Source organism: Gossypium hirsutum, chromosome A01 (genome assembly GCF_007990345.1).
Source record: "Gossypium hirsutum isolate 1008001.06 chromosome A01, Gossypium_hirsutum_v2.1, whole genome shotgun sequence".
In the NCBI taxonomy this organism is placed as follows: Eukaryota; Viridiplantae; Streptophyta; class Magnoliopsida; order Malvales; family Malvaceae; genus Gossypium; species Gossypium hirsutum.
This window is the reverse complement of record NC_053424.1, coordinates 72,888,875-72,903,865: the sequence shown is the minus strand read 5'-3', so window position 1 is coordinate 72,903,865 and position 14,991 is coordinate 72,888,875. Positions and strand designations below refer to the sequence as shown.

The 14,991-nt window shown below is 33.1% G+C and overlaps 1 protein-coding gene across 1 annotated transcript in view; it reads left to right on the top strand.

The window, feature by feature from the left end:
- LOC107934523 (phospholipid-transporting ATPase 3) overlaps window positions 1-9,989 on the top strand; it is a 32,207-nt gene extending 22,218 nt beyond the window's left edge. Inside the window, exons 17-27 of the mRNA XM_041111930.1 lie at window positions 4,377-4,478; window positions 4,563-4,626; window positions 4,731-4,943; window positions 6,813-6,978; window positions 7,095-7,173; window positions 7,273-7,513; window positions 7,998-8,219; window positions 8,401-8,568; window positions 8,654-9,016; window positions 9,101-9,207; window positions 9,438-9,989. Of these exons, the coding sequence (XP_040967864.1) occupies window positions 4,377-4,478; window positions 4,563-4,626; window positions 4,731-4,943; window positions 6,813-6,978; window positions 7,095-7,173; window positions 7,273-7,513; window positions 7,998-8,219; window positions 8,401-8,568; window positions 8,654-9,016; window positions 9,101-9,207; window positions 9,438-9,750 (2,038 nt within the window). The 3' untranslated portion in view covers window positions 9,751-9,989. The remainder of the gene's footprint in view (window positions 1-4,376; window positions 4,479-4,562; window positions 4,627-4,730; window positions 4,944-6,812; window positions 6,979-7,094; window positions 7,174-7,272; window positions 7,514-7,997; window positions 8,220-8,400; window positions 8,569-8,653; window positions 9,017-9,100; window positions 9,208-9,437) is intronic.
- Window positions 9,990-14,991: the final 5,002 nt, after the last annotated feature.

Genomic DNA, 14,991 nt, shown 5'->3' with positions numbered 1-14,991 from the left:
GGAAGCGTCAATGGCCTTCACCTTAGATGTAATGTAAGCGAGCTGTTGTAAAACTTCATTGGATGTGTTAGCAGTTGCAGGATGGGCATCGATGGTGGTGGGGGTGGTGGTTGTTGCGATTAGAGGAATAACAAGTGGAGACCACCATCCTGGCTCTGAGACCAAAATAATTAAAATGTGTAATTTGCATATTTGAGTGCAAGGATCTTAAACACATTTTTAACTTCAGACTTATTTTTTAATAAAAATAGCCAACAAATGTGAGTATAATCATCAATAAATGTGACAAACTAATGTTTTCCTGAAAAAGTTGAGACTCTCGAAGGTTCTCAAACATCACTATGAATTAACGAAAAAGGTTTGGAAGCTTTATATTTTTTAGGTGGGAAGAATGACCAATGATGTTTAGGTAATTTATAAAATTAACAATGATATGAAGAAAGACTTATTTTTAAATAGATTAGGTAACAAATATCTTAGATAGTAAAAATTAGGATGTCCAAGCCTATAATGTCAAATCATAACCTTATCAAAACTAGAAGTAGAATTTAAACATAAAGTAGTTGTTGGTTGACTTAGATGATCGTCGTCAAGAAAGTAAATTCCACCAGATTATTTAGCATTGTCAATCATCCTCCTCGAGATCATGTTTTGAAATTTAAACATAGAGAAGTCAAATATAACATTACAATTCGAGGACTGAGATAATTTACTAATCGATATGAGATTATAAGCTAGATTTGACATATGTAAAACATCATGTAAAACCAAGAAAGGCAAAATTTTAACACTGCCTTTCTCGGCTATTGCTGAGAACGACCCATCTGCTACTATGATATTTTTGTTTCCTGCACAAGGTGTGTAAGTTGAGAAAAGAAAATGACTACTAGTCATGTGATTACTAGTTTTAGAATCAATGATCCACGTGTTTGTTTTACAAGGCTTGGCGTTGAAAAAAAATAGAAAAATAAGCATTTGATTGGGTAAAGGAGGAAGAAGGATTATTGGATGAGTTAGGAATAGAAGAATTCATCCAAAACTGTGGTAATTGAAAAAGCTTGTGTAGATACTCTAATTGTTCCTTAGTGAATGGAGACCCTTCTAGAGAACTATGACCCACACAATTTTCATCAGTCGTTTGGAAAGCTCTGTTATCCTCTGATTGTGAACCACGACCATTGCCACTTTTTTTTTTTTCATTTGCCGGTTTTCATGGAGCTTTCAACATGTTTTTCAAGTGTGCCAATATTTTTTTGCAATGATAGCACCAATATTTTTCTTTTTTTTTTCACTATTATCATTATTTTTTAATAGTTACAAGAGTAAAATTATCATCATTAGTTAAAATTCTAGCCTTAACAATACTTTTTTCTTTGTCTCCTCTCTTCTAACCTAAGAAAAAATCTCACAGTCTTGGAAGTGGTTTTTTTCCTAAGATCTGAGATCTTATTTCATCAAATTCTTTATTTAAACTTGCCAGAAATAAATAAGCTTGTTCATTCTTTCTTTTTTCATAGCATTTATACCATCTTCGGGATTCTCCTATTAACACTAATCCAGTTCTTGCCAAAGAAATATCATCTCGTTATAATAAAAAGTAACTTCTGTTTCTCTTTGTCTAGCTTTCTAGAGTTTTATTTTTAACTCAAAGATTTGTGAAATGTTTTCTAAATCTAAATAGGTGTCATTCACAGCGTCCTAAATTTAACAATTAGGAGAAAAAGAAAAGGTTTACCTATGGATGCTTCCATGGAATTAATAAGCCACGCAATTATCATATAATTTTCTAACCTCCACTTGCTCATCTTTGGATCACACACCTGTGGTTGCTTGACTTCTCCAGTTAAATGACCTAGCTTGCCGCGCCCATCAATTGCTAACTTTACGGACTGCAACCATTCGAAATAATTCTTGTCATTAAGCTTGTGAGATGTCAGCTGAAAAGAGAGGTGAGATGCCTTTGTCCCTTGAGTCATTGCACTCTCGGTAGTTGTTTCAATGGCAAAACTTTCTTTCTCCGTTTGATTGTTGGATCTCTTATCTCTAGTGAAACTGTTTTAACCATTATGTTACTAGAGATTTAACCTAGTTCAGATGCTATAAAAGTTTTCAAGAGAGTATTTAATAAAACTGTTCTGTTTTTTATTAACTGAAGAACTAAATTTAAATAGAGAAAAGAGTCCTAACCTAATTGGGAAAATAATTCATTTATTCTAATAAACTACTAAAAGATAAAATAAAATATTCCTAGAATATCTCAAATGAATTCTAAGATTTATCTACCTAAATAACTTTAAAGTATATCTCAAAATATATGGGTTTCATGTATTTCAACACCTAGGAGTTGATAAGGATGATGGTTGAGATTAGCAGTACAACTTTCAGTACCCGTACCCATCTTCCAGCATCAAGTTGAGCATCATTTGAGCAGATTTTCATTGGTTCAAAGCTGGAATTATTGGACCTTGGGAAACCCCTCAACAGTACATGAAGCGGAGCTGATATAGGAGCTTGAGAATCTGCAAATATGTCAGAGTATAACAACCTACGTATCAAATTAATGGAAAAGTTGTACATTATTTATCAATCACACTCCCAGCAAACTTCCTTGAACGATTTGGCAATGAACCCTGTTGGATTATAGCATCACAGTAATGCTTATATGAATGCAGCATCATTGCAAATCTATGAACTTACATGCAGTGCATTCTCCCATAGACAGTGACAGCATAGGCATCTTTCAGGTAAGGACAAGCTGACTTTTAATTTACCATCTCAAAACTTAGTAATTGAATGGGCCCAAAAGATGAAAGCTGAAATCATTGACTGTCTCATGCTACAGTCCTAAAGCCAAAAGAACTAATTCCCCCCCCCGCCCCCACAATGCATGTAGAATACCAATTAACATTCAATTCTCCACCAAGATAAGAGACTTTGAGGCATGATCATAAGCAAAGAAGTCCAACCTACACATAAATGTTGTCTTAGAGCAAAACAAATTAGACCAAGAGGTTCAAACAAATAACTGTTGTTCAGATGCCAAGGCAAACATTCACGCGAAATTATTAACAATAAGTCCTCACTTCTACCCATTTCATGAATTTCATCCACTGACTTTCTCCAGAAACCATCGGAACTTGAATTTCAGCAACAACTTTCGTGTTGATTGCAGGTATTTTTTCTTCAAAAGACTGCATCGCCTTCACAATATGACTTGCCTTTAAACTTTCCAGCTTTTTCTTGAGTTCAACACTGAATTTTTTCATGGCAGAATTTTTTTCAATTATGGAAATTGAATCTATCCTTTTTACTCCAAAATTATCACTTGATGTTGTATCCCTTGGGATATTCAAGAGATTTTTTACTTGCCTCCAATCCTCTCCTCCTGAGATTTTTGCTATCATTCCTTGGACAACCAAAAGTTTTTTCTTAACTGGATACACATCTTCATATTCTTCTGGATATTCATCATAGATTGGTTCTAATAGATCATAATCTTGATCTTCCACATACATCTTACAAAGAAAATCAGTAAGTTCAACTTTACTTTCATCTTTGTTTAATTCAGGGCCATGTGCCAACTGTTCCTTCAATCCACCTCAATCATGAAAAGGGTTTTCTTTCTCACTAGAATCAGATTTATCAGTGAGACTACCTTCCGTTATGTCAAACTAGTTCTGGGCACCTTTTGAAATCTCCATGAAGGTTCGTTTTAGTTGATGTCGCAACCAAGCATAAACTGCATCGGACAATTCTTTAATCGCACTTAGTAGCACAGCCAAATCTTTTTTTTTAATCTTGATTTCCTTCTCAAAGTCTACTTCCAACCATGGCTTAAAAGCAAACCCTAATATAAACCTAGGATCTAATTAGGCTCTGACACCAAAATTGATGTCGTTTAGTGGAGAAAACAGCAGCAATTAAAGAATTAGGACTGGACAAACAAATAGGAAACATGAAACTCTAGAAAACTTAGGGTTATAGAAGACCTCGTTTTTCTATTAATTTAAAGAAAATAATGAGAATAATAATGATGGTTGTGCAGCCTATAACTTAGTTATATAGGTTTCCTTTCTTGCAACTGAAGTTGCTAGGATTTCTTGCAAATAAAGTTTTATTCTTAGCCCTAGGTTTAAACCCTAAAGATAACTAGTAATCCTAGCCATCCATAATATAACTCAATAAATAAAACTGAAATAATAAAATATTAAAAAACAAATAAAAGCTCCTGCTTCATCTCTGACAAATTTTGAACCTTTTTTCTGGGCATTATGATTGTTGTTTCCTTTTTGGTGTGAGCTAGGTTGAGGAGGTTACTGTTGCTGCATGATTTTGCAGCTTGATTTGAGGCTCTTTTTTTTTTTTCCCTTTTGTAGGCGTACACCTACAATGATATATGTTCGCGAATCTCATGTGGAGAGGATGGGTAAAATCCAAGATGTGTCTTATGAGATTTTAAATGTTCTCGAGTTCAATAGGTTTGGATGCATCTTTGCTCCTATCATTTTGTATGCGTTCTTTCTGGTTGGCACTAATGTGTACTCATTTTCTTTACTAAATAGTACGAGGAAGCGCCAATCTGTTGTATGCCGTTATCCAGATGGAAGGCTGGTACTATACTGTAAGGTAATGAATCTTCAGAAGTTTTTTATAGTATGAGCATTAAAAATGTCTTCTCGGGGAAAAAAAAAAACAAGTATGACACTGGGCCAGAACCATGCTTTTCACAGGGAGCTGATACTGTCATTTATGAGAGGTTGGTGGGTGGAAGTGATGACTTAAAGAAAGTGACAAGAGAACATTTGGAAAAATTTGGCTCTGCTGGATTACGAACCCTTTGCCTAGCCTATAAAGATCTAGCTCCAGACGTTTATGAGAGCTGGAATGAGAAATTCATCCAAGCCAAGTCATCTCTACGAGATCGTGAAAGGAAGTTGGATGAGGTATGTTTATCTATGTGGTATCATTTTCTCCTTGAAGAAACTAAGTATATATTTTTTTCTTTTGTAATAATGGTTTTTTTATCTTCTCTTCATTTAAAGAAGTATATTGATTCATGTATTATTTGCTTTGATTTTTATTTTTTATTTATTTACTATTTTCATAATAATGCTGTAATGATTTTGTTTACTGAAATCTTGGCGCTAATCTGTTATTCTTTACTAGGCTGGCTTTGCTGTTAATGTCACCTTATCTTTTGGATGATCCACTTTACTTAAATGATAGGAACATCTTGTGAAATGAAATGGCTTGGTCTTTGATCTTAATTTGGTCAAAACCTAATATAGTTATATACCCCTTAGTAAAAGGGACTAAGATCAAGCTGACTTCTGTGGCATTTCAGTCCTTTTGGGATGAAAGTTGTGGAGGTTTTTTTGCTTTTAATAGGAGGTTTTCTCAAGCCATAACATGGCTAATGGTGCAAAGTTAATCTGACAAGGTTGCAATAAGTGAATCTATAGGGAGAATATTTCTTCTGTTAGCAGGGAAGGGAAAGGCATTTTGAATCTGAATTAGATGTATGGTCAAGAAACTTAGATAATATTTCTTCTGTTAGCAGGGAAGGGAAAGGCATTTTGAATCTGAATTAGATGTATGGTCAAGAAACTTAGATTTATGAGATATTTGGAAAGGACTCTCTACTCGGTGATTCTGTAGCAGGGATCTTGGATCACTGAGAGTGATCAGATCATTGTCTTGGAGGGTTATCTAATTCCCATCTAAATTGTAGGAAACTTTTATGACCAAGATTATGTGATATGTAACATTGGATACAGTCAATATTACCCACTTAATATGTGAATCAAGATTCTCTCAAAATTATATTTATCTTGGAGGGTTATCTAATTCCCCTCTAAATTGTAGGAAACTTTTATGACCAAGATTATGTGATATGTAACATTGGATACAGTCAATATTACCCACTTAATATGTGAATCAAGATTCTCTCAAAATTATATTTATCTTATATTATAATTTTTATACTTTCAAGCTAATGCCTTTTTGCCAAGTTCGAATAAAATCTAGTGTTTTCTTTGAACCTTTTTTTAATGTTATGTGAAATATATATTTTTTGTTTTCTTTAATTATAATTTTAATATATATAATTTTATTTTCTAGTTCAAATTTTTTCTACATAATTTATATCTTTAAACATTAGCTTAATTATAAATAAATGTATCTGTCGAAAGTGGTTCTTAATATTTCTACATATTTTTTTATTATCCATGAAGCCAGGAATCATGGTTCCATTCTAGTTGTATCTGGTTTAGGGAATTAATTCACTTGACATGTAAGATCAGATACAATCAATATGACCCAGTTAATATGTGAATCAAGATTTCTATCAAAATTATATTTATCTTATATTATAATTTTTATACTTTCAAGCTAATACCTTTTTGCCAAGTTCAAAACTAAATCTCGTGTTTTCTTTGAACCTTTCTTTAATGTTATGTGAAATATATATTTTTTGTATTCTTTTATTACAATTTTGATAGATGTAATTTTATTTTCTAGTTCAAATGTTTTTACATGATTTTTATTTTTAAACATTAGCTTAGTTATAAATAAAATATATCTTTCAAAAGTGGTTTTTAATATTTTTTTTACCAAGGGTGAGTTTTTTATTGTCCATGAAGCCAGGAATCATGATTTCATTGTAGTTGTATTAGGCTTAACTGGATTAGGGAATTACGGTTTTTTTAATCGGCTTTGAACTTTCAGGTTACTGTTACTGGAAAGATGAGTTACCTCTATAGAGATGTAATTTAATGATTATTATATCATGCACACTTTTGTAACTTATGCAGGTAGCTGAACTCGTAGAGAAGGATCTCATTTTAATTGGTGCAACTGCGATAGAAGACAAGCTTCAAGAAGGAGTGCCAGATTGCATTGAGACTCTTTCCCGAGCTGGGATTAAGATGTGGGTGCTAACAGGGGACAAGATGGAAACTGCAATAAATATAGCTTATGGTAAGATTCAATTGGAGATTCTATTTTGCGTCAATTTTCCTTGGAATCAAATAATGTATTCAGTCCTTGTATGGTTAACAATCTTCATTTCTCTTTTGTTTCTAATAATGTCGCAGCATGCAACTTACTAAACAATGAGATGAAACAATTCATTATCAGCTCTGAAACAGATGCTATTAGAGAAGTTGAAGAAAGGGTAAGCATTTAAAACTAGTCTTTCTTTAGTTGCTTTGAGTTTAGGATTTACTGTAATACAAACTATTCTATATATTCATGTTCATTCTTTTACTTATCAGGGGACCAAGTGGAAATTGCACGCTTTATCAAGGAGGGAGTTAAAAAACAACTGAAGAAGTGCCTTGATGAGGCACAGCAATATTTTCACAGTGTCTCTGGACCAAAATTAGCACTTATTATAGATGGAAAATGTCTGATGTATGCTTTAGACCCAAGTTTACGGATAATGCTTCTCAATTTGAGCTTGAATTGTTCTTCGGTTGTTTGCTGCCGAGTCTCCCCTCTACAGAAAGCTCAGGTAGGTTCCTGATGGTAACTGAAATGAAACATCATTAATTTAGCTTTCAGTGGTGTTGGTATGTATGGATAGAAGGTCAATTTAGTAAATTTATGACAATTTGCAAATGGCATGACATTTTTCTGAAGATACCTTGGTGAAGTGACTGGGTTCGCTATGGTCTATATTATTTTGAACAATGTTTTGCAATGTTGAAAGGTTTTGAGGATTGGCGCCATTACAAGCATTTTTAGAACTTTATCAAACTAACAGTGTTTGGTGTGTTACCTCTGTCCTAAACCAATTTTCTCTGTGATGACTAGGATTATTTTAATGAGCTCTCTTTGAGTGCTGAAGTTCATATGAAACAATGATCAAAATTTTGGTTTTTTTCTTTCAATGTAAGAAAAGAAAATGTAGTTCAAACTATGGATAGGAAAGAGGAAATATGGTTTAACTTCTGTTGTTTTGAAAGTAACATCTAAATTTACTTTTGCATTTGCAGGTAACAAGTCTAGTCAAGAAAGGTGCACGTAAAATTACACTTAGTATCGGTGATGGTGCCAATGATGTTAGCATGATTCAAGCTGCTCATATTGGTGTTGGGATTAGTGGGCTTGAGGGGATGCAAGCAGTTATGGCTAGTGATTTTGCAATTGCTCAGTTTCGTTTTCTTAAAGATTTGCTCCTTGTTCACGGGCGTTGGTCTTATATTAGATTATGCAAGGTTTGAGTTTCTTTTCAGAAACTTTTAACATTTTTTGTTGGATGTATGAGCCTTGGTGTTATCTTTTATATCATGCAGGGTTTGACTTTTCTTTTCCCTTCAAAGCAATTTTTTCCTTTGCTCTCAAAAGCAATTTAAAACTGCTGCTTGGTGATTATATTCATGGTACCCTGTTTTGCAGGTTGTGACGTATTTCTTTTACAAGAATCTTACATTCACTTTGACTCAGTTTTGGTTCACCTTTTATACTGGATTTTCTGGTCAAAGATTCTATGATGATTGGTTCCAGTCGTTGTATAATGTCATATTCACTGCACTACCAGTGATTATTGTTGGCCTTTTTGATAAGGTACCTCAATTTTTTCCATCTATTTCTTAGAATTTTGTTCCCCTGTTATAAGCTTGATTTATTCAAGACTTCGCTTGATGTCCAGGATGTCAGTTCATCCCTTTCAAAGAGGTACCCTGAATTATACAAGGAGGGAATAAAAAATATGTTCTTCAAGTGGAGAGTTGTTGCAATATGGGCCTTTTTTGCTGTCTACCAATCTCTAGTCTTCTACTACTTTGTGATAGTTTCCAGTTCTACAAGTCAAGGTTCATCTGGTAAAATGTTTGGTCTATGGGATGTCAGCACAATGGCCTTCACGTGTGTTGTAGTAACTGTCAATTTGCGCCTTATTATGATCTGTAATTCAATCACAAGATGGCATTACATTAGTGTTGGAGGAAGCATTGTAGCGTGGTTCTTGTTTATTTTCTTATATTCTGGTATTATGACTCCATATGATCGACAGGTAAGTGGATAATCACATTTCATCAGCTTTCTCTCTCCATTTGGATTGAGGCATGCAACTTAATGGCTGTATTTGCTGCTGCAGGAGAATATCTTTTGGGTCATATACGTCTTGATGAGTACATTCTATTTCTACATCACTCTTCTTCTTGTTCCTGTTGCTGCACTTCTGGGAGATTTCCTTTACTTAGGGTAAGAATGAGAAATAACTGCAAGTTCTCTACTCTGAGACATAATTTGCTGCATGAAAATCATTTAACACTATAAGGCTGTTAGGTGCGCGATAGATTTCCAACTCATGAGTTTCAAGTTTGGTTTGTATTAGCTGCCAAAATTAAAGCCATACATAGCACATTCTTTTTCCTCGCTCTTATTTTCTATGCTGTATGATTTTTTCTTAACGTGTTTACTTTTGTTGCCAGTGTGCAAAGATGGTTCTTCCCCTATGATTATCAGATTGTTCAGGAAATTCACAAGGATGAAGCTGATGATAGTGGTCGTACAGATTTACTGGGAATTGACAATCAGCTTACACCAGATGAGGCTAGAAGCTATGCTTTATCTCAATTACCAAGGGAATTATCCAAACACACGGGCTTTGCCTTTGACTCTCCTGGTTACGAGTCCTTTTTTGCTTCACAACTCGGTGTATATGCACCTCAGAAAGCATGGGATGTTGCTCGCAGAGCTAGCATGAGGTCGAAGCCAAAGCCAAAACCAAACAAAATAAATTGATTTGGAACAACATTGTTGTATAAATTTTTTCCCCAAACCCCTCATTTGATAGCCTAGCCCTAGAGATCTGTAAAATTAGTCAATTTGTTGTAGTGCTGTTCTTTTTTTTTTTTTTTGAAGTTCCATTATAAAGCTTTCTTTTAGGAACCAAATCGAGTGTGAGGGTGTCACGGATGTACAGCAATATCATGAACACTCTTAAAGTGCAATTATACAAATGATTTTTAATGATTTTTTTATTCTAGGATATTAACTCATCTATTGAACGGGCAAATAGTACTAGACGAAGGAAAATCTCGTAGCAGTGCAGCCGTTTATAACTTGCTATCTTTCCGGAGTAGATCACAGATCCGGACAATCTAAAGTCAAAATTTGTTGTTATATTTGAAGAGTTAATTGTGATAATTTTTAGTTCAGATTGGTCGCCGAATTGTTTTGATTACTGGGTGTTTTATTTTATTTTATTTTATTTTTCAGTTTGATCGGTTCACTTCGATCAAATAAAATAGATTGTTAAAAGTTCATAAAAATTGAAAAAAAAAATTATCAAAGAGTATAGATCTTGTTTTAGTCGGTATGCAAAGGTTTGCCTGTCAATTGATTTTTGTCTTTGCCTGGGTTGATGTATTAATCGGTTTTTGATTCAATCAAATCCAATTGATTGGTTAGGTCTTGTTTTAGCAATCTTGGTTAAGTGTACCATTTGTTCCTATATTTGATATGTCAAAGTTATGTTGATTAGAATTTTTTTTGTTATTAAAATCATTAAATGTCCAAGTTTGACTTAAAATGAATTTTTCTTTTTGGAAACAGAACTTCAAAATTAATCTATTGAAAAAAAAAGTTAAATAGAAAATTAAAAGAAATAAAAACAAAATAGAATAAAAATTAAAAAGAACCTTGAAACTTCTAACTTTTTACTGTTTGCTTTCCTTCTTTTATTTCTTTCCTTTTAAATTCATTTTTTCGAAAAAATTATATTTAATTGTAATTGATTTAACTTTAGCCTAGCAAATTGTGCAATTTAGGCTATAAATTTGCTTCAAGAAAGTTATGTGCCTATGCAGAACGAGCAAGAAAGAAAATAAAGCTCAAGAAAGCTATGTAGTAAGTCAATTGTATCAATTTGGTTAATGAATTTTGAATGATACAAGTTACAAAATCAGGTGGAAAAGGTCTCTATTTATAGATAAGCTTTACTACATCTAACAATACACATTGAATTACATCACTGGCTCTGTCTATTTACAAGATAAATTCCTGAGGAATTTGAACTCTCTACAATTTACTGGAGTGTTTACTAGGTCACTAGGCTTTCAAGTAAATGGGATTTCCATAATGTTCTAAGAATTGAGTCATTCCTAGTAGGTTAAGTAAGCCCAATTTACTCAAGCAATTGCCTTGGGTTGTTTTCGTAAGTTGGCCACAATCCTTTATGTAACACCCCTATAACCCGTATTCGTCACCGGAGAGGGTTATGAAGAGTTACCAATCCAAAACACTACATCCGTACCTTCACATTTACATAAGTTCATTAGCAATTATACGCATAGCCAAACATAATCAAAGATCGAAATTCAGACTTATACCGACATTCAAAAATTTCCATATTCACATGGCTTATATACAATAACATCTCAAAATATCATTCACTTAGTCTATTCTATACATGCCATACTAGCTCTAACACATAGTGGTACCAAAATGATAGTGTGACGAGTTGCTGACGATCCCTTTCCGAGCAGGTGATTGGAGTCAACAATCTATAAAATAGAGAAACGTAACAAACGGAGTAAGCTTTCATAAGCTTAGTATGTTTTAAGCAATGCAAACAAATAAACGCAAATATACTTCGATTATTCAATTTCTCAAGAGGCCATTTACTAGATATATTGCCATTTGGCCAAACATACACAAGCACATAATGCACATTCAGCATTCTTATAACACTTAATCTGAATTCATATAACATAAATAAATCAAATACTTTCACATACTTTCACACCTTGACCGAATGTATCATGATCGTAGGTATAGTTATAACATATATTCACATATGTATCACATTATACACTTATGATTCAATTCAAATCAAACTCACATATGAGTACATAATGCGTACTTGGCCCACTTAATGTATTGAATGTATTCATTTGACAATCTAACATGAGGTACCTTAGTCTTAAACTTTCATCAAATCACTGGCATTTAGCCTACTAGGTTTTAAAAACCCGAATTCATTCACCGGCATTTTGCCTGCTAGGCTCGAGGCCCGATATCCTTTCACCGGTATTATAGCCTGCTAGGCTCGAAAGCCCGAATAGTATCTCACCGGCATTGTAGCCTGCTAGGCTCAAAGGCCCGAATAGTGTCTCACCGGCATTATAGCCTGCTAGGCTCAAAGGCCCGAATAGTGTCGTACAATAATCAAATCAATAAGTTCCTTATAACATAATCATATCAATTAGGTACTAGCATCATTCGAACATATATAATTGTACATCTCAAACACTTTTCTTTCATCTCATTTTCACACTTAGCATTTGATAGCTTATGCATAACATTTCACTCACATTCATTTCAAACTTATCATTCGATTATAAAAGCACATTGCATATTTACCAACATGTTATACTTGCCGTTAGGCCATATAAGCATGATACAACACACCATCATTTCATCTTTAACATTCGGCTAAATCCCTACCTTACAAGGAATGCCTAATTCACATAATATATCAGATTATAATCTATTGTTATTTACGTTGGATTACTTAAAACTTACCTCGAATATTTTTGAACAGTCTCGGATCGGCTATTCAATTCAACTACTTTCTCTTTTCCCTTATCCGAATTTGCCCTTCTATGCTCTTGAGCTTAAATTCAACAATTTTAAACTAGTCATTATTCGACTATTTAAGCATTACTTTCAAAATATAATATATATATATTCGACTTTCACACATACAGATCATAGTAAGTTTATAAGAAATCAATAAGCAACTCATTAACAAATTTTTATCAATGTTTACCACATAATCACAAATTCACTATAAGCTGTCTTCCTGAGCAATAGTCACTAAATTATTCATAATTGGAGCTACGGAACTCCAAATCAATTGCCGTAAATTTTACCTAAAAATAAACTCATATATATTTTAACCATAAAATTTTCATAATTTTTGGTTTGGCCAATCAATACCAGATTTTTCTTAAAGTTTCCCCTGTTTCACTAGTTGACTAATCTGACCACTCTTCACTACGAATCAAATTTCTCATTTTACAGAATTCAAAATATGTTATTGTTTATTTCATTTGAAACTAGACTCATTAAGGAGTCTAAGCATATAAATTTTATCTTACGACCATTTTTGTACAATTTATAATGATTTTATAAAAACAGAATAGGGGATCTAGAAGTCATTTTGACTCTGTCCCACATCACTTCAAATATCTCATTATCGGCAATTCTTTTGCTTTCACAGTTTCTTTTATAAGAAACTAGATTTAATTACATAATTTATTCAACTTCTAACTCAACTCCCACAATTTATGGTGATTTTCTAAAATCACATTACTGCTGCTGTCCCAAGCAGATTTATTACCAATTTACTCTTTCTCAACTCTTTGCATTCATATTATTTAAACATGTATATCACCAATCAATTTCATCACATATCTATAATTTCACTTAAGCAAATCTCAATACAATACATCATGCTCAAATCATTATTCAAGTTCAAATTCGGCTAACACACATATAAATACCAGCAACTAAATATTAACATTGCATTTCACCATAATAGCCAATTGCCATTAAACAATTAAGCCATAATTATTCAATTTACCAAGCTTCAACTTAATTTATAACTATCTAAATCATTTAAAACATTCAACATCAAAATTTCTTTGCATTTCATACTATAGTCGAATGTATAGCTCATCAAAAAGATATTTATTCATGTTCCCTTAACACATGTTGGTCAACTAGTTCATGCATTATACTTTGGCACATTTGGTCATTAAAGCAATAACCTATTTAACATTCAAGCATGTTATACTAACATTTCTCCCAAGGCCGAATTCATATACAACCTTTAATACTCATTCAAAGTTTATATTTTACATAATCTATATACACAACATTAACCTAATATCGATTTACTAAGCATTTTAACAAATTTTTCTTCAACTATCCACACATTCGGCAATGACAAAGACAATGTAATAAACCTTAAATTCAACTTATAACAATGTATAACTCATCCAAAGCATCCACTCTATTTCATCATTTTAAAGCACAAACATTACTCAATATTATCCAAGTTCACATTCGGCCATAGTACACACAACCTGTTAGCCGATTTTCCCACTTAGCATCTAATGCACATATATGCTCATTTGTTTGGCTCAACTTCACCTATCTACCATTATTCATCAAAAGAACATGAAACAACAACCATTTCCTTCATTTCAATTCATGACCGAATGTTCACAACACAACCAAAAACCAAAATATACTTCATGGGTTAAGGTAGAATCAAGAAAAGAACTCATAAACATCAAGATAGAAGCAAACTACCATGAGCTGACCTTGGATTTTTCTTCCCCAAGTGACAGAAAATTCAAGAGCTTCCCTTCCCCTATTTGTTTTCTTAAGTTCGGCTATGAAGAACAAAGATGGACAAGCTTTGTCCTTTTCATCATTTTGTTATTTTATTTCTCTTTATTTTATGATAATAAAGCCATTAAATCTCATAGTGCTAATTTAAAATGCATATTCCATTTATTCCCATCATGATGGCCGGCCACTACACCTTAAGGTGGGAATTTTGACATGCAAATCCACCTATTTTATACTATAAGTTATTTGGCCACTACAAATTAGCCTATAGCATTTTCAAAAGTTTTCACATAAGTCCTATTTAATAATTTCACATACAATTGACAAGATCAAAGCATTAAATTTTCACACATGCACTTTACATATAATAAACACAGAATATAACATCTAATTATTTTTATGACTCGGTTTTGTGGTCCCGAAACCACTTTTCGACTAGGGCCAAATTTGGGCTGTCACACTTTATGTGCTAGCGGTGTCATTCTCCTTCACCTATTCTAACGATGTCCTCATCGTGTCCTTGGAATGATATTGGTATATCTTGTAATGACTTGATTTTTAGTTGTTGTCGGAAAACACGGTTCCACAACAAAATCTAATAAATTGAGTTAGTGAATT